This window comes from Molossus molossus, unplaced genomic scaffold (assembly GCF_014108415.1).
Source record: "Molossus molossus isolate mMolMol1 unplaced genomic scaffold, mMolMol1.p scaffold_m16_p_3, whole genome shotgun sequence".
In the NCBI taxonomy this organism is placed as follows: Eukaryota; Metazoa; Chordata; class Mammalia; order Chiroptera; family Molossidae; genus Molossus; species Molossus molossus.
Window position 1 is genome coordinate 50,158,799 of NW_023425366.1, and position 26,598 is coordinate 50,185,396.

At 39.9% G+C, this 26,598-nt stretch overlaps 2 protein-coding genes across 5 annotated transcripts in view; one reads left to right on the forward strand and one right to left on the reverse strand.

Moving 5' to 3' along the window:
- Positions 1–797: 797 nt before the first annotated feature.
- HEXB (hexosaminidase subunit beta) lies at positions 798–26,527 on the forward strand. The gene is made up of 14 exons (XM_036278931.1): positions 798–1,078; positions 4,417–4,562; positions 8,277–8,342; positions 11,455–11,501; positions 11,759–11,869; positions 17,239–17,340; positions 19,455–19,584; positions 21,394–21,571; positions 22,243–22,329; positions 23,374–23,446; positions 24,226–24,400; positions 25,617–25,707; positions 25,879–25,983; positions 26,351–26,527. Exons 1-14 carry the CDS (start codon positions 831–833, stop codon positions 26,406–26,408), a joined length of 1,617 nt encoding a protein of 538 aa, XP_036134824.1. The 5' UTR covers positions 798–830; the 3' UTR covers positions 26,409–26,527.
- The window catches only part of GFM2 (GTP dependent ribosome recycling factor mitochondrial 2), a 60,270-nt gene continuing 57,036 nt past the window's right edge, over positions 23,365–26,598 (reverse strand). For 2 of the 4 annotated variants that reach the window (XM_036278928.1, XM_036278929.1), the window contains exon 19: positions 23,370–23,712. The gene's annotated coding sequence lies outside the window, so the exon portion shown is untranslated. Of the gene's footprint in view, positions 23,713–26,598 lie in introns of all 4 variants that reach the window. The other 2 variants (XM_036278930.1, XM_036278927.1) reach the window with 2 other exon arrangements.

The window sequence follows — 26,598 nt, forward strand, 5'->3', positions numbered from 1 at the left end:
TTGGGAATTCATTGTGAACAATTTCTCTTTTCTGGAGTGGGGATGAGAGTGCCCAGGCTCCGATACATAAGGGCTGAGTCACTCCATGAAACTACCCACTTTTTAGACTATTTAGCCATCTTATTCTAACGTTGCTTTATCAAATTGCCTTTAAACCAGACATCATTGCAATAATTGCCTAATTAATGTGTTGGAAAACATCTTTGATACATTTCCATTCTATTTTGTAATAAGAGTCATGTTCATAACTTTTTTTTGAAAATTATACCTACAATATTAATCCCTCATTATAAATAGATTCCCTCTTTGCATATCATCTGCCTATTAACTTGGTCCACAGTGTCCTTTTGAAGTTTTAAAAAGTCCTCTACCTCCCCCGCCCCAGGATACTCTTTCACGGAATATCGTCTACATAATTTTCAGCTTCCCACCTGTTCAAAACCCTGCCCTGGGGAGTTCTGATGGGAGGCTCTAATTAAAGTTGAATTGCCGCTACCGCAAAGCCTAGATTTATGAACAAATAAACGAAATCACCGCCTCAGTGACCTGGAGCTTGCGGGGCGGTGCACGGCACGGCCGTGGCGTGAGCTCTGCAGCCTCGCTGAGGCCGCCCGGAGCAGCACCGGACCTGCCCGGGCCGCGGCGGGCCGGGCCTCCCGGGGTGGAGAGGGGCGGGGCGGCGCCTCCGGTCCCGCCCGCCTGGGGGCGGAGACAGGCGGGCCGCGCCGTCAGCTGACTCGATGACTCGCCGGCGACCCGCTTCCTCCCGCGGGCGGTGAGGTGCCGCTCGAGCCGACCCGCAGACCCAGGCACCGAGCAGCCAGGCGGCCATGGAACTGCGCGGGCTGGGGCTTCCGAGGCTGCCCGGGCTGCTGGCGGCGCTGGCGGCGCTGGCGCTGCTGTCGGAGCAGGTCCCCTGCACCTTGGCCTCGTGGAGACCGACCCTGTGGCCCCAGCCGCTCTCGGTGCAGCTGACCTCGCGCCTGCTGCAGCTGTCCCCCGACGACTTCTACATCACCCACGACCCCTCCTCCAAGGCCAGCTCCTCCTGCACCATCCTGCAGGAAGCCTTTCGGCGGTGAGTGCTCCAGCCCGGCGGCCGCGGGGGGCCCGGGACCCCGTGGTGGCCACCCTGGGGCGCCGTGCAGGCGCGGGACCGAGGGGCGGACACCTGCACAGCCGCCGGTCTCGCCGGCGTCTTACCCCCATTTCACAGACCAGGAAACGGTCTTTGAGCTGGTTGGTAACTTGGCCAGGCTAGAAGATGGCAGCCAGCTCGAAACACGGACCGACACCCGAGTTCTTCCCATCCCCTCCTGCCTCCTCAGGGTCAGCCTGGGCGCCCAGGAACCCTGGTTTGCTGAGGGATGCTCCGGCCAGGTTCCCCTCCGAGCGGAGTGAAGGGTGAGGGAGGGTGAGAGGAAGGGAGGAAAAAGGCAGCTTCTCACCCGAAGGGAGTTTTAGGAGGAAGATAAGTGCTTAAAGTTTGGGGCGGTTCCTCGAACTTGATTGTCATTTATAGGCCATCTCACCAACCACCCCTACTCTGGTGACAGTTCAGATGGCAGAAAGGCCTTAGGTGGGCGCATACTGTCTGAAACTACCCTTCCCTCCCAAAATCTCTGTTCCAAAATGTTCGGTGTTGTCATCTAATTACTTTGACGTGGTCAGTACACCACAGCATCTAATTTTTGTTTCCCAGCACCAGTCCTGTGCTTGCTCTCTCTCGACTTCTGTTCAGTTTTTTATCAGCTCACAGGCAGGGTGAATTGTGTAAAGAGGAGATAGTTCAACATCCCACATGCTGTCCCCTCACTGTGAGACACCTGTAGGCGGGACTGTCCTGAAGGTGAGTTAGTGCCCTGAAGGGTTGTAAATAGGTCCTGTTTGTACTGTCTCCCCCCATGCCCCTGGTTTTGTCTCTGTCTCCAGTGGGTAGTGTAGCTTAATAACACCTGCTGGCTCCAGGCAGGCCTGAGGCTTCAGCTCAGAGCTGAGAGCAGAGAAGGCTCATCCTTGCCTTCAGTTTTGTACAACTAAATGGATATTGTTACCTTCATTTTAGACGCATACCCTAATGAGACTTTGGTATGGAACATACTAACAGGTCAGAATGGCTGGAGTCCAGCTGAAGAAGTAAAAAACAAGGTGGTTGGTTGCCTAGTGTATTGAGAAGGGAAAAGTACCTGAGAGTCATCTAAAGGAAGATCACGGCTTGGCAATCTTTTAAAAACAAACACACCTATCATATTTGCTTTGGGACTCAGTTTTTAAGACTGAGTTTTCCTTCTGTGCCATGCCACTAGTAAAACAAGGACCTGGTAATATGCTGAAGTGATGTGAATATGCAAGAAAGCATGGTGACAAGTACACAATGGTAAGATAACCAGGACTTGAGTCAGCTGTGAGTTGGTGTAAAAGCAAGGCTTGGCATTCCAAGGCTGTGTGGGTAATTATCTGGAGTTTGCCTAACTAATTCATGCACCGGGCATGAAGCAACTATTAATTATACCCTGCTGTTGTTAGGAAGCAGGTTGTAAAACAGCCCTTATGGCTAAGCCTTGAAAGCATTCAGGTGAGTGTTCTAGGAACTCGGGAGGGGCAGTGTCTATTTCAGAGTAAAAGCATGGTGGGTTTGGAAAGATTTAGAGATGATGGAGACATTCCAAAGCTTCCAGCAGCTGGGAACTCCCAGATCCTAAGCCCCAGATTGTTCAGGATCCCATGGCTCCTGTCTTCTTCTCTTGAGTCCAACTTCTGTGGCGAACTGCTTTGCAGCAGTCTGCATGTGCAGGCAGAGCTGTGTGGTGCATGGCTGCTTCCTCGGCCTCCAGAACAAGGTCCATCCCATGCTAGTTTATTTCAAGTGGACAGATAGCTTCCCTTTCAGCTCCCGAAAGGCTGAATTAACCCAGATATAGGCATGCCTCAGAGATATTGCAGGTTCAGTTCCAGCCATGGAAATAAAGCAAGCCTCACATAAAGTGAGTTGCAGTCTGTATGCCTTTAATTTGTAAAAAACACATCTGTGAAGCACAAGAAAACGTATGCCTGTACCTTGGACACCACTGCCTTTGAACCCTCTGAGTTTGCTGTTAAGAGTTTTAAAATCCAAGGCCAAGATTTTCTTTATTTGGGACAAGCCAGCATCTAATGTAGTAAAATACACATAAGATTGCAGTCTTAACCATTTTAAAGTATAGAGTTCAGTGATCTTAGTTTCCTTTAGAATCTGTCAAGGTTTTTCTGTGAAAAGGGCCCTCAGCAGCTTCCTCTATTCCACTTACTGGTTAACTTCCATACACTTCCAAACTCATGGCAACTTTCCTACCTCTCCTTACTTTGGAAAAATACAAGACATTCATACACATAAGTAGCATACACAACCTTCTGGCTTATCAGCATCTATAAAATATTATTTAGCCCTGGCCAGTGTGACTCAGTTGGTTGGATGTTGTTCCTCACACCAAAAGGTTGCTGGTTCGATTCCCAGCCCCTAGTATGGGGTATGCAAGAGGCAGCCGATGGCACGTGTGCTCTCACATCAATGTTTCTCTTCTCCCCTCCTCTCTCTAAAAATCAATAAAACTATTCTTTAAAAAAAAAAAGCCACAAAAAATATTTAAACAATTGCTTTGAAGCCTATCTGATCTTTTATCATATTCAAGTGTGTATTTAATATCCTCTTTCTCTGATACTTGGGTAACAGCATATGGTAAATTGTCAAGGCCCTAGTGAGAATTACATGGTCTGGTGATATTTCTTGGAGGTTTATGTATTAGCTGGGACATTTTTGTTGGAAGGTAACAGGAACCTTGACTCTATGGCTTAGCAATAAGAAAATCTGTTATCTCACATACCAGGAAGTCCAAAAGCAGGGAGGATTTCAGGGATGGTTGACTAACTTGTCTCAGCAGGATCATTAGGAAATCTGTCTTCCTTCCATCTCTGCTCTGCCATCTTTAGTGTGGGTGCACCTGGTCCAGGTATCACACACAGAACGTATTCTTGTAGCTCACTTAGGAGAGGAAACTTCCTCCTATATCCCACCCCCACCCCATCACTGGTCAGAATTGGCTTGTACACTCAAGAGTGATTGGATTACCATCACTGGTTTGATTACGATTACTGGTTCTTTATTGGGGACTTCATAAGAATCACCTAGGAGTGTGGAGAACTTTTGAATTTCCATACCTGGATCCTACTCTCCAGGATCCTAGTTCTAACGGTCTGGACATCAGTGTTTTCAAAAACTTCCCAGGTGATTCTAATGTGTAGTTTGGGGTGAGAGCCTACAGTTGGACTAACATGGGATGGCATGGATTTGAGGGGTCAACTACAATGTCTGCTACCACATATGTATTTAAAACTTGGCTGAAGTGGTTTAACATTTGTTTGAATTTATTTCTCACACAGATATCATAACTACATTTTTGGAACCCACAAGTGGCAGCGTCCCTCTACTAGATTTCATGATAAAGTGGACGTGGAGAAACTTCTCGTCTCAATTGTCCTTGACTCAGAATGTGAAAGCTTCCCCAATATCTCTTCAGATGAGTCCTGTGAGTACCTGTGTAATGTGAACGTATCATGTTTAAAGCTTTTACAGACTTATGTGCCAAAAGCAGCCTCCATGCCATGAGCTATAATGAGTTCTTGGCTAGTGAATTTCTAATTCCTGTTTTTAAAAGTACAATTAAAGCCCTGGCCAGTTTGGCTGAGCGGTTAGAGCATCAGCCCGTGGATCAGAGAGTCCTGGGTTTGGTTCCCGCTAAGGGCATGTACCTGGTTGCAGTTTGTCCTCAGCCCTGGTTGGGGTCGTGTGGGTGGCATCCACTTGATGTGTCTCTCTTACGTCAATGTTTCTCTCTCTCTTCCTCCCTCTTTATCTGAGGCAAAAATGTCCTCGGGTGAGGATAAAAAAAAATAAAAAAAAAAATCCTACAATTAAAATCTAATGATAAAAGTACAGTAAGTGAAGAGGAAATAAATCATTCATAACTCCAGCACTCAGTTAATCACTATTATTTCAGATTTTTTAAAAGTATAAATATTTTACAAATGTATAAATATAAACATGGTACTGACATGAAAATGAGTTAATTCTGCACATGTGGTTTTGTATTTTGTTTTTAAAATATAACAATACATTATAAACATGTATTTCACTAATTATTTTTCTGTTTAGTGAGACTTCATGTTTAATGGCTTAGTAATGCTCTATCACGATCTGGATGTGCCATAACTTACTTGACTACGGGTATTTTTGGACATGTAGGTAATTTCTTAACTTTTATTTTGAAGACACATCTATGCTTATATCCATTGTCTCTATTTAAAATCTAATTAGACAGAAAGACAATGCAGAACTCAGGGAAGATGGAGCTATTTTATTTGCTTAATAATATAATCAACATTTAGTTACATGATTTTTTTGGTTGCCTAAAACATTCTCTAAGGCTTTTCCCCAATTGTTTTGGAAGGAATAAACAGTTGGGCAGGCCTATTCCATAGGATGTACTCAGTGGGAACAATGTGGAATTGTACCAAGGATTCAGTGGAGCGATATGAAGACATGGATGACATAGATTAGTGCAGAGAGCAGACTGGTGAGCTGGGTATAAAAATAGAAAGGATACTGTATATGAGAAAAGAGTGACTCTTTTGTCCTAGACTGCCCCATCCTCTTGGTATAGATGAAATTTCTTAAGAATACATTTCTCTTCAATGCTATAGCTGTTCTTGAAAGGGAAACAGGATAATTTGCCAACATTAACCGTGTGGTTTCATTTGACAGTACTCAGACACTATATGAATTAGGTTTCGCAATCTGAATGAAGATAGAAATGATCATTAAATTATCATGGAATCTTTGCTGACTGTTGTCATTATAATAACATATTACACATTCCAGAAAAGAGAGACCAGAGAGTTACAGCTTGTCTTCCATTCAGCTTTGCACACCCTTTTTATTCTGAATAGGAGTTTGTTGAGACAAGCTGATTATGAAATTTTCTCATGGAAGGATCAACTAGTTTCAAGTTTTAAACAAGTTCCTGATGACAACGATGATAAAAGTGACACACACAAATGAAAATAAGATATCAACTTTTGTTCAAGTGTGAGGAAATATCAAAGGAAGTGACAAGTATTACAGAATTGTCCACTAATAAAAATCAGAACCAAAAATGGACTAGTTTCTACTATAGAGAAATAGTTACATATATCAAGAAAGTTTGATACAATTTGCTTATGTGTGTTTATGTATCAGCAGGAGCACACATAAAGCAATTCTATATTTTCTTATTACACATACATGTATGAAAATCCTGATGTTTCCTCTGAGGACAATAGAGGGAGTTGAGTGGGCATCTCAAAGGAGACCTGTAATATTTCACAGTTTTTAAAGAAGAATATATTTTTTTTATTTTTGTTTTTTATATTTTTCTTTATTGATTTTAAAAGGAGAGGGAGAGAGAAACATTGATGAGAGAGAACATCAGTCAGTTGCCTCCTGAGCACCGCCCCTCCCTGGGGATCATCGGCCCTCAGCCTGGGCCTGGGCCTCTGGGAATGGAACCAGCAACCTCCTAGTATAGGGGTTAATGCCCAACCACTGAGCCATACCGGCCTGGCTAAAGAATATATTGATGTTATTTGTATGCACACCCTTTAAAACAAAAGTATGGCCTGGCTGGCATGGCTCAGTGGATTGAGCATTGTCCCATGGACTGAGAGGTCCCAGTTCAATTCCTGGCCAGGGCATATGCCTGGGTTGCGGGCTCGGTCCCTGGTTGGGGAGCATGCATGAGGCAGCCAATCCATGTTTCTATCTCTCTCTCTCCCTTCCTCTTCTCTCTAAAAAAAAAAATCAATAAAAATATCTTTTAAAAAATATTAGAAAGAAAAAAGAGTATTTTGCAAAAGTACAGGAAGGGGCCCTGATCTGCGCACTAAAGGTGGCTGGTTCAGCTCCTGGTCAGGCACACGCTCAGGTTGTGAGTTGAATCCCCAGTCGGGGTGCATGTGGGAGGCAACCGATGGATGCTTCAAGTACATGCAAAATGTTAATGTTTTTAGATGACTCTTTGTGCTATTTCTGTAAGATCCCAAAACTCTAACATGGCAAAAAATGATTTTTAAACAGTGATCAGTGGAACCGTTAGCTCTAGGTAGCTACGATTTTATATAGATGGAGAGGAGTCATGATTGGGTGTAGTCATAATAGCAATACTGTTCTTAGTCTGGACTTTAGCTAACTCATCATTTGGTCTTCTGGTGGAAAAGGCTACCTTGTCAGAAGACTGCCTCCTGAGAGTGTCACACGATTACTAGCTGTTGATGGAACTCTTTTCCTACCTGCAGCTAACTATCTTATCTTAGGGTGGTGGTGGAGGGTGATGATGTAGCCCAGATGCAATAGTGAATCATTAACCTGCAGCCCCTGAGTGTCTTATCTGTGGCAAAGTCTACATCAATTACCCGTTAGTTTTCAGTCAGTTTTCAGTCGGTCTGTGCTGTCTGCTTTACTTTACCTGTGGTGGCTCCACCCCAAACTGAAAAACTAAAATTACTAGGGCCACCTTGGGTAGGGTATGATTTCAAGGACTGAAAGATTTAGCCCTCCCCCGCCCATGCCCAGTAGTGGAGCCCCTTGACGAGTGTACACTTTTTATGGAGTGGGACAAAGCTGAATTAAGCCAAAGTGAATTAGGAAATCAGTCTTCAGGCATATTTCAGGGGTTACTTGGGAAAGGTGGGTGCAGGGCAAGTAGAGAAGCACAGGAGGAGAAGGGAAAGAGTAGGAGAGACCCTTCTCTGGCCTGACGGGAGTGGAAGATTTGAGCTATACCAGGGGTTTCACCAAAGAATTGTGGGTATTGAGGAATGTTTGCACTTTTGACTTAAAATCTCAGCTTAACTATAACCCTACTCTGTTGAGGGGCAGTTGGAGATGATAAAATGCTCCTGGAGGGAGAAATGAGGATAATCATGGAGATGACCTCCAAGTTCCTGACTTGAACTCAGCTGGCTAAAGGGTGGTGCTGCGACTCGGAAGCGGAGAGCAGGAGACGGGCAGGTGAAGTGTGTGGCGCAGGAAAGGGGAAGGAGTTCGGTGTTGAGCGTGTGGAGTTAAAGGAATCTCCAGGACATCTTAAGTGAAGATATACAGGAGCCAGTTGGAGCTCAGGAGAAAAGAATGAAATACCAATTACATGTTTAGGAAATTTATTGTGTGTCATTGAAGGATGAACAAATTTTGTTTTTCAATACAGATACTTTACTTGTGAAAGGACCAGTGGCTTTGCTCAAGGCCAACAGAGTCTGGGGAGCATTACGAGGTAAGGTCTATGTAGTTTCATGGTTATTTTCTAGTAAAGAAATATTTTCAGTTGGTGCTTTGGGAAATCAAGCACAGCAAAGCTTAGCTTCCTTGGACACTTTACAGAATGGCTTGTTGAGTAGTTCCAAACTTATTTCAGTTTTACCTTTTAAGAATGCTTGAGGGTTATTACTTTCAGTGCTGTGATTCACTGATGCTCTTGGAACTGGAGTGTACTAGAGCTGTGAATGGCCCCAACCTGATCGGATGGGGGGACTCTGTTTCACTGTCACTTCTTGCTGCCTTCAGTCGCAAGCACCTTTCCCCCCGAATTTTATTTATTTATTTTTTGTTTTTTATTAAACTAAAAGTTCTCCCATATTTATTACTGAACCAGCCTACTAATACAGTAGCATACAAAGAGAAAAAGCATCTTCCCAGTAAAACACATCCAACTGTCCATAAAGTGGTGATGTTTTCAGCTTGATATGGGAAGATGCTCATGACCTTGACACAGCCTGAAGACGTGTGCCACCTCGCGAGAGTCCAGCAGCTCAGCCAGCCCTTCTCCAGGGTCTGATTGCCCATTCGCATCTGAATGCCCCGGGAATGGGGCGAGTCTGCTTTTCTTCCTTGGCCATGAATCACATGATCCTGAAGGTCTTGTGAGAAAACATGATGAGGAAGTAGCACACACCATGGTGACAGAAAGGGAGACTCCTTCTCCCATTTTAAATTCCTGTGGATTTAGAAACATAACCAAGTTTCCTGGAACAGTGTGAAAGATAAAGAGAGGTTGGAACACTCCAGAGTGGAAGCAGTGGGCAGAGCAAAACCTTAAAGCTTTTCTTGTGAATTTCAGAGCCTGAACTTCAAAGCGTGGGCTTTGGGTCCTTTACTTTTGCTGTGCAAAAGCTTCTTTTACTTCTTAGTAGATATTATTGTACTGACTTCTAAATACTAAAGTTTGTAAAAATGATAATTTTCTTTAATGTGAGCTAACCAACCAAGGTCATGGTACTTAAAAATAAAGGCAGCTTTAGGTTTGACTCGGGTTGAACATTATCTCACATTAATCAAATAATCATCTTGTTTTATAGTCATAATAAAGGTGGCATGATTATAATCTCATTTCAAAATAGAACATGAAAATATCCATAAATATTTACTACAAATGTAACTGCAATCACTACCATCTACATTACACACACACACACACACACACACACACACACACACAACCTCAGTTCTCAAATTTAATTAATTCCAGGAGACTGTTCAAAAAGCAATTTGTTTGAAAATTGAATTATTTTTTCCCATTAGAAATAATGTAAATTGAAATAATTTGTGGCTGACCTCCTAATGATTCCGTTTTAACTTTTCACAATTGCCTGTGATCGTTGTTTCGTGAGCACTTTCACGCCCTTGGCAACATCAGCATCTTGGTGGCCTCTTTATTTTTTAAATTGTGCTAATGGTCAGTTTCGCCATGCCGTACTCAGTACCAGATAAATGTGTGAGCTCCTCTATCAGACTTGGCAAGTATTTATTTTTTAAGCTCTATCGTTCTTACAACTTTCCTTTCACTTTGCTATCACTAACTTTCTTAGCATCCATGGTGACTTACTGTACATATTTAATAATAATAAGTAGCAACAAAAGCAAAAAAAAAACCATGAAAATATTCATAGCACATTTTCCTAAGATGTTAACAATTCTGCGTTTAGCAGTAAACTGACTCATACCCACACATTCTCTCCTTTGTCACCTGAGAGACTCGTGACTGATCATACAGGTGTCAGCATGAAAAGGTCAGGTTGAGCCCTGGCCAGTTTGGCTCAGCGGTTAGAGCGTCGGCCTGCGGTCCGGAGAGACCCGGGTTCGGTTCCCGCTAAGGGCACGTATTTCGGTTGCAGTTTGTCCCCGGCCCTGGTTGGTCGTGCGGGTGGCAGCCACTCGATGTGTTCCTTCACGTCGATGTTTCTCTCTCTCTCTCCCTTCCTCTCTCTCCCTCCCACTCTATCTGTACAAAAAATGGAAAAATATCCTCGGGTGAGGATTTAAAAAAAAAAGAAAAGGTCAGGTTGAGAACCAAAGTTTTGTTCAACAACTGAGACATTTTTTTCCATGAACAACTTGGGTCAAGAGCCCAATTGTTTGAGATGAGAGATGTTTAAAAACAGGTTTGACTGTAATGTCATGTAGTTTGAAGCATGTATTAGTCTGATGTGTCTGTTGTGTGGAGTGTGTTAGGGGAAACAGCTTTCCTGACGTTTGCATTGATCCACATCAAAGTAAAGAACTTTGGAGAACATTCAGTGCCTCGATTTTAGTCTAGGAAGTCCTAATTGTCCGTCTACCATCAGACTTTCCCAGTAACAAAATGGTAACTGAGTGATTGCCACAGATAATCCCAGTGATTCTTCCCTGTATTTGAGAGGGAAGGAATAGCAAAAATGACTGAACTTTTTTTCCTTCCTATTTCCTGCCTAATATTTGGGGGAGGGAGATAACTAACACATAACATTATATTAATTTTAGGTGCAAAACATATGATTTGATATGTATATATTTTGTGAAATGATCGGAGTAAGTCCAGTTAACATCCATCACTAACATAGTTACAAAAAAATTTTTAAAGATTTTCTTGTGAATGAAAACTTTTAAGATCTACTCTCCTAGTAAAAAAATGTTCAGGAGACAGTCTTTGTGGCTATGAGTGAAACGTTGTAAGTTGGGCCTTTATTTCTAGTTTCATGGTGTTTTGAGCCTTTTGCCCTCTAAAATGTCTATAATATTTTGTCATAAAAACTCTTACTAATAATGCTATAAATTTATTAGGAACTGGTATTTTGTTTTATTAAATCACTATTCTTTTTTGTGTTTATCATTCATACAAAACACAGGCTACGGGGAACAATGAAGTAAAGCATTTTTATTAATAGCAACAGGGATTTTTAAAAAATTGAGCTTTGATTTTAGAAAATATGTTAGAGGATAAGGTATAACACTATATTTAATTTTATTTGCCTTACCTGGTTATGGTTCTGTGTTTGGATAATGTAACTTATATTGTTTCAATGTGTTATTTTATAAATTATGCAATAAATTATAAATTTTACTTTCCCTAGGTTTAGAGACCTTTAGCCAATTAATTTACCAAGATGCTTATGGGGCTGTAAGTATGATTATCATATTTTACCAACATTTTTGGAGACATATTACAAGAAAAATGTAAACTCTTTAGCTATTTATTTTTTCTTGAAGGTTTTTTCTCCTCAAATATTTATCTTAGCTGGTAAATGTAATTTTCACTTTTTTTTTGTTCTAAATTAATCTTTCTTATTCAATATTAGCATAGATAGATGTAGTCTTATTTGAGCTAAAGTCAGGAGAAACTTCTAAAAATAAATAAAAAATTATTTTGTCTTATAGTTCACCATGAATGAATCCACCATTACTGATTCTCCAAGGTTTCCTCATAGAGGAATTTTAATTGATACAGCCAGACACTATCTGCCAGTTAAGAGTATTCTTAAAACTCTGGTAGGTAATTATTTTATTTTAATCCATTGTATATTCTGAAGCTGTGTCCTTTATGTTGTTTACTTGTGCTATTATACAGGTTGGAATGGGGGATTCATTTGTCATATACTAAGTATAAGCACTGAGCTTTCTTCCCTCTCCCTCGTGAAGTGGGTTTCCTCAGCTGAGAAGTAGAGACTCCCCTAGGGAATCACCCTCTTGTTTTCATGGGGCAGGGGAGAAGAAGGGGACTCAACATGAGCAGGATTAAGAGAAAGATAGTTTTAATACTGCCCGTTGGCCCTCTTTGTATACTCCCATTTGTTAAATCATGGGTCTAGACTTTTGGTTAGGATTATGTGGTCACTGTACCTCTAGTTGGTGTCCTTTAATTCTGTGACCTCCACTTTCTTCACAGGGGCATAGAAAGTCCGGGAGCTGCTTTATTCCTAGGGAAATATTCCAAAGGAATATGGGATCTCGGGCGGCAAGAGCTGGGTGCCAGGCTGACAATAACTGTTTTCTCCTGTGGACTTTTTATCGGTTCACCCCCATCATCACTGCCAATTTGTAGCAGTAGGAGCTTTACCTCCCATGTCTTTCTGCACCTTTATTTGATCATTTACAAACACATGTTATTAAAATTTTATTTTTAGTCCAGCAGGTGTGGCTCAGTGGATGAGGATCAACCCATGCACCAAGAGGTCGCCAGTTCAATTCCCGGTCAGGGCACATGCCCAGATTGTGGGCCCAATTCCCAGTGGGGGGCGTGCAGAAGGCAGCCAATCAGTGTTCTCTCTCATCGATGTTTCTCTCTCTCCCTCTCCCTCTAAAATCTATAAAGAAAAACAATTTTTAAAAATTATTTTTACATTACATTAATACTGACTTTTTTCCATCCAAAAGATATTCTATTTTATGAAATAGAAAAAATGTTCAGTGTAAAAACTTCACTCAATATAGATATAAATAGCCCTGGCCAGTTTGGCTCAGCCATTAGAGTGTCGGCCCGCGGGCCATAGAGTCCTGGGTTCAGTTCCCACTTAGTTGCAGTTTGTCCCTGGCCCCAGTTGGGGCAGTGCGGTGGCAACCAGTCGATGTGTGTCTCTCACATTGATGTTTCTCTCTCTTCTTCACTCTCTTCTTCCCGCTCTATCTGAAGATAAATGCAAAAATGTCCTCAGGTGAGGATAAAAAAATATATAAATAGATAGATATGTATATATAGATATATATAGACATTAATAGAATAGGTAATGATCTCATAATTTACCAAAGATCAACATAAGTTCTATGTCTCATTTATCTCATTTTAGAATTAAATAAATATACTAACAAATAATGTGAATTAAAAAAAAAAACTTTAATGGAATTATACTTAGCTACCTTTAAAATAGGCTGTCATGGACATCTTTCTGTGAAAAAATATGTAAGGCCTACATCTTTTTAAACAATTGAATTTTTCATTTTATATCCTGTGATATGTATTTAACCAGTCTCCTGCTGATGGACATCTAGGTTAATTCTTTATCACAAGTAGCACTTCAGAGTAAGCATTCTTATATTTGCACACTTGTCAGGATCATGTACTGAGGGTAAATTCTTAGACGTGAATCTCTAGGCTTAAAGATTGTATGCATTTTATTTTTTGGTACAAATTGTCAGACTACCTTCTAGAGAGGACATACCATTTATGCTTGGCCAGCAGTGGGGCATACCTTTGCCATATTCTTTGCTAATCTGGTGATAAAGTATATCTCCTTTTATTAATTTGCACTTCTCTGATTTTTAGAATATAAGCCTCTTTTACTTATTAGCTATTTGTATTTTTTTGCATTGTAAACTGCAAGTTTATTTTCAACATCCATTTTGTCGTCTACAATATTAATTCCTTGTTGATTTAAGAGCTCTGTAATGTTCTGTTTATAGATGTGTCAGTGATACTTTTATATTTGCTTATATATTGTAAAGTTTTTTTAAATTTATTTTTAAAACTATGTTTATAGTGTAGTGTCTTTTGCCTATAGAAGTTTTAATTTTTTATGAAGTCTTATCTTTCATTCTTATCCTTTATTGTTTTTTACCTTAGGAGCTAAGCAACAAAACAAGGGTATAAATATAAAACCTCTAAAAATTTCTTTTAATATTATATTTTTCTTATTAAATTCTTGATTCTGTTAGAATTTAGTGTATTATAGGTGATTATTTTCATTTTATTTTTTCCCAATGGTTAGCCTGTAGTTCCAACATCATTTTGAGCAATCTTACCCAGACAACTTAAAATAATAATTTATCATATTTGCCTTATCTTTCTCTCTATTTAAACATATTTTTCTTAAACCATATGCAAGTTGCACATAAGATGCTCCAGTACCCCTTAATATTTTTGTTTGGATATCCTAAAAAATAGCACTTATCCGAATAACTACACTGCAACCATCATAAATCAGGAAATGGTCATTGTACTACCATCTAACCCACAGACCGCTTCACACTCCATCAGTTGTTCCGGTAATGTCCTCTATAGGGCCATAGGTTCAGCGTCCAGTGCAGGATCAGGTGTTGCACTTATCTGTCATGCCTCTTTAGCCACCTTGAATTTGGAACCATTTATCTTTCCGAGTCTTTCCAGACTGACATTTTTGAAGTGTACAGGCCAATTACTCTGTAGAATATATGTCAGCTTGTCTGTTTTCCACATGATTAGATTCAGGCTGTGCATTTTTAGCAACAGTAAGGTAGAAGTGATACTCTTCTTCTCCATGCATGTCAGGGGACACAGTGCCTTTTTTTTTAAACATTTTTTTTTTCTTTATTGATTTTAGAGAGGGTGAGGGAGAGAGAAACGTTGATGAGAGAGAACATCGATTGGCCGCCTCCTGCATGCTCCCCACTGGGAATCAGACCCACAACCTGGGCATGTGCCCTGACAGGGAATCAAACTGGCGACCTCTTGGTACATGGGTCATCGCTCAACCACTGAGCCACACTGGCTGGGCAACAATGTCTTATTTATTCCATTACTGGTAATATTAACTCTTACAGCTTGACTAAGGTGTCATCTGCCAGGTTTCTCCAGGTAAAGTTTAACTAAAACGTATTTTATACTTATTAGTAAGTAATTATCTTGGGACAGTATTTTGAGAGTACATAAAATTCCTGTTCTTCATCCAGCTAGATTACCAACTAGTTTTTGCATCAGGATGATTTTTGCCTAAATCAGTTGTTACTAACTTGGCTCCCAGGAGGTGATTTTCTAAATTCCATCATTCTTTCTGTGTTTATTAGTTGATACGGCCTTTTACTGCAAGGTAGAGTTTCTCTTTAAGTATTCATTTTTTATCAGTTTGTACTCAGGGATTATTGTGTTCTGAGGGGACCATAATCTGTTACTATCCCTATTTAATAGTCAAATTGTCTCACTTCTGGCCGGCAGGAGTCCACGTCTCCTGTCTTTGCGCCATTTCTTACATGTTAGCACATGCTGCTCCAGGCTCGCCTTTTCTCTTTCCCAGTCCTAGAATCAGACTTTCTCCTACAAACACTTAGTGAATGATATGTTGAAACTAAAACCTGGGCGGTAGGTGTACTCATTGCTTCCAGGCCCTCAGCAGACAGAGCTATAAAATGTATGTCTGTGTGTATATTTATGTACATTTATGTGAACACATACATACATCTTTACTTATTTCTGTATCTATCTATATCAGAGGTTGACAAACTACAGTCCAAGGACCAAGTCCAGCTAGTCACCTATTTTTACAAATGAAGTTTTACTGGGATGCAGCCATGTCCATTTGTTTACGTTGCCTTGCCTTACAACTGCAATTGTAACAGAAAACATATGGCTCCAAAATAAAAATATTTACTATCTGTCCCTTTATGTATAAAGTTTGGCATCTCCTGGTCTTTATTAAAAACCATGAGGGCCCTGGCTGGTTTGGCTCAGCAATTAGAGTGTCGGCCCGTGGACCAGAGTCTTGAGATTGATTCCAGTCAAGGGCATGTATCTTGGTTGTGGTTCTGTCCTGGCCCTGGTCAGGGTCGTGCGAGAGACAACCAATCAATGTACTCCACTCCCCCCTCACCCCCCCCCCCCCGCAACCCCTTATCTGAAAATCAATGGAAAAATACCCTTGGGTAAGGATTTAAAAAAAAAAAAACCCACAAGGACACCCCTTCTCTGACAATGCAACTCTTGCCATTATCCTCAATATATAAATATTCCTTTGCACAATTCCCTTGTATGTAAGCTGTTTCCCAAATGTATCAACAAATCCCTTCAGCCCTGATGAAGAAGGGAGACTTTAAATTTTGAATGTCTGGTAGGGCAAATATCCCCCCTTATTATTTTAAATCTTTTTTGAATAACCTTATATTTTATATGAACATTTTATTGTTAATTCCTCCAGAGTAAACATGACAGTTTCCCCCAAGCTTTTGAGAATTCTGATTGCAATTGTATTGCATTTGTACCATATATTTCTTAGGAAGGGCTGGCACTCAAATCTCAGAATTGTGGGAATTATAGGCGCTGGTACTTAAATGAATGCCTCATTTTTCCTATGTTCCATTCCCAAATATAGCAGTAGTAGCAGCCAAGAACTACTTTCTACTCTTGGCTGACCCCTAAATACTTAGTGGGAATTTATAAGCTTGCTCCCTTCCCATAGGGCAAAGTTACAACTCACTGTTTAGAATGAATACAAATTCCATATAGGCTTTTTGTTTTTAAAAATATGTTTTTATTGATTTTAGAGAGAGGAAGGGAGAGGGAGAGGGAGAACCATCTATGTGAGAGAGACACATCGATCAACCTGCTCCTGCATGCCCCCTACTGGGGATCGAGCCCACAACCTGGGCATGTGCCCTGATGGGGAATAGAACCTGCTAACTCCTGGTGCGTGGGATGGATTCCCTGTCAGGGCACATGGCTAGGCTGTGGGTTCGATCCCCAGTAGGGGGCATGCAGGAGAAGGTTGATCGATGTGTCTCTCTCACATAGATGGTTCTCTCTCCTCCTCTCCCTTCCTCTCTCTAAAATAAAAAATAAAAATAAAAAAGTCTAGATACTAAAACAATACCCAACTATAAGCTATTTACAAGATAGACTTTGAGACATGTAAAATAAAATAAATGATAAAAATGATGTACCAAGAAATGTAATCCTATTTATAAAACAAACAAAAATCTAAGCCACACCGGCCAACCTGTACAGGCATTTTGAAATGTGATATGCCATGTATAGGATTTATACTTCTTTCACATTGTTTCTTTGCTGAAAATTTTGAAAGGAAACAGACCCATGAGAAGCGATCCTGAGTGGGGATATGTAAATTGGATTGTGTGTTGTATCTGTGGTATATAATTTTTCAACGTGTTTTTTGCAGGACGCCATGGCTTTTAATAAGTTCAATGTACTCCACTGGCACATAGTTGATGACCAGTCTTTCCCCTATCAGAGCATCACTTTTCCAGAGTTAAGCAATAAAGTGAGTAATTCATGTTTGTAATCTGTCTACAGAAAGTTTAGTAGTTTCAGAAGTTTGTAGCTTTAATATTTCTTCTTATGGATAGAATTAAAATGTAAAAGTTAGATATTCATGGTTTTAAATGTTTTTTAATAGGCTGTGGCTTAGCATTTTAGATCTATAAAGCTATCCTGTTTTTATATTTGTTATTATAAAGGTAAACAATCTCTAGGGGCTATATAAATAAAATTTTAAAACCTTAGTGAATGTAGACCTGACTCATTCATGATTCAAATAAGGTTAAGTAATTATATTTATCTAGTAGCCCAACTGTATATGTTTTAAATAATTATTTTGAATTCGGTAAATGACTGTTCTTTTTCTCTGTGAAAAACTACATGAAGTAAGGAATTTTAGAAATGAGAGCTCCTTAGAAACTAATGGTAGTCTCAGAATTGTTCGGATTGACTGTACTGACAGACCAGTGGAGCCGGCTGTGAGCCTCAGTGTCATTTACTTGAATCCGTATAATACAAAGACAGAAACTGAGAAGCTGTATGCCTTGTCCAGAGTTGCAGTTAGGAAGTGGGCAGAGCCAGGACTCAAAATTTCATGCTCTGGCCCTAACTCCAAAGTTTTCTCCATTGTTATATGCTGAAATGCTAGTAGCAACTCGTGTTTCTGTTTGCTTTTGTTTTACTTTTTATAATGAAAAATTTTAAAGATATACAGAAGTAGAATAATTTAATGAATTTCCGTGTCCTCATCACCCAGCTTCAGTAGTCAGTACATGGCCAATCTTGTATCACCTTTACTCCCCACCATTATTCTGAAGCAAATCCAGGACATCATAACTCATTTGTGAAAAGGACTGTTTAAAAAACAAAAACAAAAAACCCAAAATATTATTGCAGCTAAAAAAAAAAAATTAACAAAAGTCCAGATAACCAATTGTTATTTACACTTCCCCAGGGCCTTTTTCTTTTTTAAATTGCACTGGGGTACGAGCTCCATGCACTGTGGTCATTTTATATGTCTACTAATTCTCTTTTGATCTATAGGTGCCCACCTCTGCCCATCTCGTTTTTTCCTTAGAATTTATTTTTTTGATGAAAAAATTAAGTCATTTGTCTAATAGTTTCCCACAATCTGGGTTTTGCTAATTGCATTCATGTAATGTCAACATATCTTTCTGTACTATAAACTGGTAGAATTACTATTAGATCTAATCTTGATTAGATATAAATTTGATTTGGTGGATGGGGCAAGGCTACTTTTAGAAGTTGAGCATTTATATTTTTATATATATTTATACCTTAAGAAATGTGCTACAGTAATACCTTTAATGGACCTTATCTTTGGTTATAACCAATATTGGGTTCTGATTTTTCAAGTGACCTATAAAGGGACTGAAGGTAGCCTTAAAAAAACATCTGGTCACTTATGAGAGTGTTGGGGGTGGGGTGGGATTTGAAAGCTGCTAGTAATTAAAGTGATGTTGAAAGACAATAGCTATGCTCTGTAGTAACCTTTGAATTTTGATTCTAAATTGACACGGGCAATGTATACTGTTTTCAGAGATTTCACTTTGGAGTCAAACATTTTATTTCTGTTTTGTTGTATGATTACATGAGGTTGAAAGAGCATAATGGAAGATATTCTTGAAACAAGAGGGGTTGGTTTAGATAGTGTTATCAGTAAATGTAGAATTAATCTAAAGTGTGCTGAGAGCTTATGGATAAGGCATGGTTTAAATAATATAAATAAGTAATCCAACATCACATAGAACTATTTTTTTTAATATTTTTTATTTATTGATTTTAGAGGAAGGGAGAGGGCGAGAGAGAAAAATCGATGAGAGAGAACATCGACTGGCCGCCTCCTGCATGCCCCCCACTGGGGATCAGGCCCACAACCTGGGCATGTGTCCTGACCGGAATCGAACCGGCGACTTCTTGGTGCCTGGGTTGACACTCAAACACTGAGCCATACCAGCTGGACACAGAACTATTTTAATACATTATGATACTAGAAAAATCTGCTATGATATATCAGACTGCAAACAGATCTCTTAACAATTTTCAGGACCAAATCCATTTGGTACATTTAAATTTTTATCAATATGGCTCTTACAGGGAAGCTATTCTTTGTCTCATGTTTATACACCAAATGAAGTCCGTACGGTGATTGAATATGCCCGATTATGGGGCATTCGTGTCATACCAGAATTTGATACTCCCGGACATACACAGTCTTGGGGAAAAGGTAAGTGTTTTATAAGTTGCAAAAAGTGAACATTTGAGGTCCTGCATCTCTTATTTTATGACTTTGGTGTTTGCTCACTTTGTTTTTTGTTGTGATTTATACAAAAGGTAGCATTATTAACAGATATAATTCAGTAACTATCACGTGTCTTATAAAAATGACTACGAAGTAGAACATAAGTGAATTCAAGAGGTTTTATGGATGAGGTAACACTTGAAATGCTTTTGAGAGATCCAAGAAGAGGTTCACGGTTCTGGAGGGACTCTCTGGAGGGCAGTGCAGCGGAACAGGAGGGCCTGTACTACAGGCGGTTAGAGCTGGCTCTGGGGTCAGACTGCCTGGGCTTGAATCCTCTTCTGCTGCTTATAAACAGTGACCTCAGGCAAGTTATCGAACATCTCATCCTCAGTTTCCCCATCTGTAGAACAGGTATGTTAGAAGTAGCTCTCAAATAAATTTTTTGAGGATTAAAGAATGAATAAAAGCACACAGCACAGCACCTAACACTTATAATTCTTCAATAAACGGCCCTGGCTGGTTTGGCTCAGCAGTTGGAACGTTGGCCTGCGATCCAGAGAGACCCGGGTTCGGTTCCCCCTAGGAGTGCGTACCTCGGTTGCAGTTTGCCCCCGACCCTGGTTGGGTCGTGCGGGTGGCAACCACTTGATGTGTCCCTTTCACATCGATGTTTCTCTCTCTCTCTCTCTCTCCCTCCCACTCTAGCTGAACAAAAAATGGAAAAATGTCCTCCAGTGAGGATGAAAAAAAAATTATATAAAAAAAATAATTCTTCAATAAACATTATGAGGGTAGACATGGAGAATAGTGGGAAGTAAGTCTGGAAAAGTACAGTGTAGAGGCCTTGAGTGAGGAATGCAGGCTTCATCAGGACACACAGAAACCAGCGACAGCTATGACGCAGAGGAGCGACACCAGGGAGCTACGCTTCGGGAAAACCTATGTGAAAGAGACAGCCCAGAAGAGGAAAGAGACTGAGGTGCTAATCAGAATGCTGATGAAATGGAAAATTATGTACAGAACAGAGAGACATTTTGGAAATATAGTCCATAGAACTTGGCACCCGATTGACTCCAGAAGGACAGGGAAGAGTTATAGACTAATGGTGCTCTTACCAGAATACAGAAATCAGGAGAAGCTGCAGAAGGAGCTTAAGGAACAGAATCTTTGTTTTTTGTTGGATTGTATTTGAAATGCAGATAGGATATCTAATTGTGTTGAGCAGGGAATCTGAAATCGGATTAAAGTTCAAGAAAAAAGGGTTGGGGCAAGCTGAAGATTTGGGAATCATTAATATTCAAGATAATCAAAGCAGATAAAATCTCAGAGAGGCGCCCTGGCTAGTTTGGCTCAGCGGTTAGAGCATTGGCCCAAGGACCAAAGAGTCGCAGGTTCAATTCCAGTCATGGGCAGGTATGTCAGTTGCAGTTCAGCCCGGCCCTAGTCAGGGACCTGCGGGAGGCAACCAATCGATATGTCTCTGTGTGTCTGCCTCTCTTTCTCTCTCTCCCCCTCTACCTACGTCCCACTTTCTAAAGTAAAACAACAACAACAACAAACCTCAAGATAGAGGCTTATAGAAAGGGGAACAGAGGTATAGGGACAGGATTCAGGAAACAATTCTCCCTCATCTTATTTGGAATTACTCACCATAGTAACTCTTAGTAAGGATGCTTCTCTCTGTATACAATCTTATAACTTCAACAAAATAAAGTAGTATTATCATATGCTATGCTATGTCTTTGTGATTAAGACACTTTTTAAGAACAGAATCTTCATATTTTCCTCCAGGTCAGAAAAATCTCCTGACTCCATGTTACAATCTACATGAACCTGGGGCTTTTGGACCTATAAACCCGTCTTTGAATACAACTTACAGCTTCCTATCTACATTTTTCAAAGAAATTAGTTCGGTATTTCCAGATCTGTTCATTCATTTGGGAGGAGATGAAGTGGAATTCAAATGTTGGTATGACAATTCTTTAAAACCCTGATTTTCTTTCTCTTTTTTGGGTACGTGCCCTTAGCGGGAACCGAACCCAGGACACTCTGGTCCACAGGCCGACGCTCCAACCGCTAAACCAAACCAGCCAGGGCTGAATCCCTGATTTTAACCATTGCATTTGAAGTAGGTTTAGAGGTCTCCCCATGAAAAGGGAAGATTTGGGGTAATACCTCTGCTTGCACGGTTTTAATTTGGCAACACAACTCCTGAGATGGTGGATTTGGGGTGGTATGAGAAAGTAAAAGCTTCTAGGAAAGAGAATCAAAATGCAGAAGAAAATTGATAATTTAAAAAAAGAGACTCCAGTGAATGAGAATAACTTTAGTGAAAGAGGGCAATGAGTAATTGAGGGAGATTTTTCCAATTAAAAAAATCCTCTTTGCAAGTAGCCTTAGATGGAGGAGAGAGGCAGGAGGGAGGGAAAGCCATTTTACAAGAAGTCAGCTTCTGGGAAAAATTATCTGCAGTGGAAAACAAAAATAACTAATAACTAAGTTCCTAAGGCTTATTTTACTCTCTACAACTTAAACAGTTTTAAATTGGCATAAATGATGGTAAGGATGTACACTACTTTAAATAGATTGGACATATCAAACTTTTAATGAAATTTTAATCATTGTTCTATTTTTTTTAAGGGAGTCCAATGCAGAAATCCTGAATTTCATGAAGCAGAAAGGCTTCGGCAAAAATTTCAGAGAACTAGAATCTTTTTATATGCAGAAGTAAGTTACTTGAGCCTACTTGTGTTTATGTTTTAAAAAATTTTTCTTTATTGTTTAGAGAGAGGAAGGGAGAGGGAGAGAGAGATGGAAACATCGATGAGAGAGAACATCGACTGGCTGCCTCCTGCATACCCCCCACTGGGGACCCGGCCCACAACCTGGGCATGTGCCCTGACTGAGAATTGAACTGGTGACCTCTTGGTCCATGAGTTGATGCTCAACCACTGAGCCACACCAGCTGGGCGAGCCTACTTGTGTTTTTATTTCATCAATACCTTTAGTAAAAGTTTTAGCTCTTATTAGTTTTGTTTTATTTCTTCATTTTCTCTCTACCTCTTGCTAAAGTATAGGTGTTGTATACTTTGTATGAAAAATCATAAAGAAGAAAGCATTATCCATCGCTTTCTTCAAATCAGTAATGTGGTATCCAAGCCTTTTGCAGTAACTGTTGAGAGATAGGCAGCAGTCATATATTCCACGAACTCAGCAGAAAGCGCTGGCTACCCTACGAAGTCTTCATCACTATCCAGTCCCTATGATCCGTTCCCTTGTGTCAACTCCAGGAGTAGTTTTTAACTTTATACCTGTGCTGTCCAGTACGGTAGCCATAGCCACATGTGGCTGTTAGCATGTAAATGAAAGAAAATTAAAAATTTAGTTCCTTAGTCACATTAGCCACATTTCAAGTGTTCAATAGCTGGATGAGGTTACTCAGTGGCTCCCATACTGGAAAGTACATATATTAGCACATTACCATCACTGCAGGAAGTTCTACTGGACAGTGTTGCTCTATACTAGCGATCAGTAAACTTCTTTCTGTAAAGGCCAGATAGTAAATATTTTAGGCTTTGTAGGCCCCATCTGGTTGCATATTTTTATGTAAAACATACTTTACAAATGTAAAGACCACTCTCGGCTCATGAGCTGTGCTATATTGAAAGGTACCTCTCAACGTTGCAGTCCTTGGTAGAGAATATGCATGCTTTAAACATATTGTTAAGCTTGTGATCTGAATTAACTTTTACTTTTATTTTTCATTGGTAGGCTTTTGGATATTATTTCAGCTGTAAAGAAACGACCCATAGTCTGGCAAGAGGTTTTTGATAATGATGTGAAGGTGAGAAGTATGAAGACTACATTTGATTCTGATAATATGAGAGCTTAATATTCTAACATCGTGGATGGAAGGAATCTAAAGAAGCATCCCCCTGGGGAAATTAGCTTCCTTTTCCACTTGAACTGTATTAGGCAATAATTGTAGACTTACATCAGTGTTAGTGGTATTTGTTTCTTTTCTTCCATTTACTTCACTCTTTAGTGCCTCCTCTTCTTCTCTCCCCTGACTCCCTGCGGTCGCATTAATCACAAATTGAAGTAAGTTCCCTTTTCCAGGAAAGGGCAGAACAAAGAGATAAGAACAAATGAGTCTGTTGCTATCGAGGTATTTTTAAGTAAAATTGTCAGTGTACACTTTTTACTTTAAATGGCATCTCTCTAACATAATGAGAATTCTTTATTTTCCTTTCTGGCAACTGAGAATTTGCAAGTCGAGCTATTAGTATTAGCTTTCCAGAAGGGTTGGTGACATCCTCCCAGTTTCAAAGTAAGTAAAACAGTAGTGTGGTAGAATGGGACTAAAGCCTTGGTTCATTACATCTACATGTTGTCAAACAGGCAGAAGTTAAATATCCACCCTGAAGGTTAAAGTAACTTCTAATTTTAAGTCTCTGTAAGAAATAGCATTTGGCACTAACTTGGAGGGAGAAGGGGAAAGAAGACCATGTAAATGTTTTCTCAAGGATTTAAAGTTATTTTTCTTGTTATAAGTCTAGGACTTTAAATTTCCTCTACTGTATTTGCTACACCTAATAATATCGCAATGTTTAACTTTAATAGCCTCAGCAAGGTTTTGTAGTTCAAGTATGGAAAGCGGAAAATTATCGTCAAGAAGTCAGTAGAGTCACAGCAGCTGGCTTCCCTGTGATCATTTCTGCTCCGTGGTACTTAGATTATATCAGTTATGGACAAGACTGGATGAAATATTATGAAGAGGAACCTCTTGATTTTCGTGGTAAGTGAATTTCCCTGATTTAAGTAAAATCATTACCCTGAATTTCTTCCCTACCCTCCCACCAGGAAATTCTTACCTATATATTACCTACTAACTCTCCTTCCTTTTATGTTTGATCCTTGATTTTGTGTTTATTTAAAAAGAAAGGCCTCCGTATCGTTAGAAATGTTGTGAAAGAAACAAAATCCTTACCTAAATAAAAGAACTTCAAAAGTAGATTCCTTAGATTTTATCTCCATTTTCACGGATGTCTTGTTACCTTCTATCTACATTTTTTAAATCCTCAACTGAGGATATGTTTATAATTATTGATTTTAAAGAGAGGAAAGGAGAGAGAGAAACATCGATCGTTGCCTCCCGTACATGCCCCGACGGGATTGAACCCATAGCCTTTTGGTGTACGGGACGGCGCTCTAACCTACTGAACCAGCTGGCCAGGGCTTGCTCACTCTCTATGTTTTAAAGGTGTTTGACTGCATTAACCTTGCATCTCTCTTCTGAACAGCCTCTCCAATGTAAGACCTACACAAGGCTCTAATCTAGTTCAATGGATTTCAGGCTGTGTAGTCTCAGGGTTCTGAGGAGTGGGCACGGAGCTTCAGGCTCTCAGACCACCTTTGTTGAGAACAATTCTACTCTGCCCAGTTTTGTACACCAGACTAATATAAAATTTCTTTTGAGAAAATAGATTTTGCTCTTTTAAAACATTTCCAAATTGTAGGTCTATTAGGAATTCACATAACTTTCTCTGGAAAATTTTCTGAAAATCAATATAGTAATCATAATTACTATAAAACAGAGTATTAGGTACTTGGTCTCTTTTTTACTACCAAGAGATAGATATTAAAGGCAGGAGAGGTGGTTACGGTATTCCAACTTGTATTGCCTGGCACACTATTCACAGGCAACCAGGGGGGGAAATGTTTCTGGTGACCAAATTACTTTGCAGAAAACCAGTATAAAATGGTATCTTTAATACTGGCCCACCACATTAGTTGACACATGCTAAAAAGTAGTATGTGAACCACAGGGTCGGGGTGGGAATCAAGTTTGCCATCTTTTCTTACGCCACTACCATAACTATCTCCAAGGTCCTGCTGACTACAGGAGAAAAGTGTTGCCCTGAGATAAGGGTGGGAGAAATCAGGATTGCCTCTGTATATAAGCCTTCAGCCACAACTACTTAACTTACATCAATCCAATGATTTTAATGTAGGTTCTCAGGAACAGAAACAACTTGTCATTGGTGGAGAAGCTTGTCTCTGGGGAGAATATGTGGATGCAACTAACCTCACTCCAAGACTATGGTATGGAATTTCAGTGATAACATTTGAATTAATAAGGTACCTTAGATTTCCTTTTCCATCCAGGTTGGAAAGCATAAGGAATTTCCCCAAGCATATGATTTAGATACTTACTTCTTTAAGAAAACACGAATTTAAACTGATTTGGAAAACATGATGTGGTTTAAATTTTAGGCCTCGGGCCAGCGCCATTGGTGAAAGACTCTGGAGTCGGAAAGATATCAAAAATGTAGATGATGCCTACAGAAGACTAGCAGCTCACCGCTGCAGAATGGTTGGGTAAGACTCTTATTTTTCAAGATAGGATACTGTTAAGTCCAGGGTAATTTTTAACCTTACTTTATTTATGGTTAGTCACCTTGGTATTTTTTTCTATAAACAGAAATGTATACCACCTAAGAAGTAGTGATTTAATTAGGAAAAATTGGGAATACCTGTAAGGAAAAGATATATTCGGACATACAACTGTTTTTATAGCCATATCGAATTTGGGTATAAGTTGAACCCATCTTGAATCACTTCAAAATCCTGTTAAAATAATTAATACTATGGTTGGTGACTCTGATTTAAGCTACTAAGTTCTTTAAGATGGAGATGAGTTATGTCAATCTAAAACATCTTTTACTTATACTTTACTGTTGTATAGACGCGGAATAGCTGCAGAACCTCTTTTTACTGGATATTGTAACTATGGGTTGAGCTGAGCTGAAACTAGGAGCGGGAAGAGCCCAGAGAAATCTACTACAATCAACTTGATTCTGAAATCATGTAAATTAAGATTTGGTGTGTTATTTTTTAATAAAATGTCTGTGTCTTGATTGAACTTCTATCTTAGACCTTACAAATATAGAAGACTGGCATCTTTCTGTGAGAGAAGCTTAAAAGAAAAAAAAA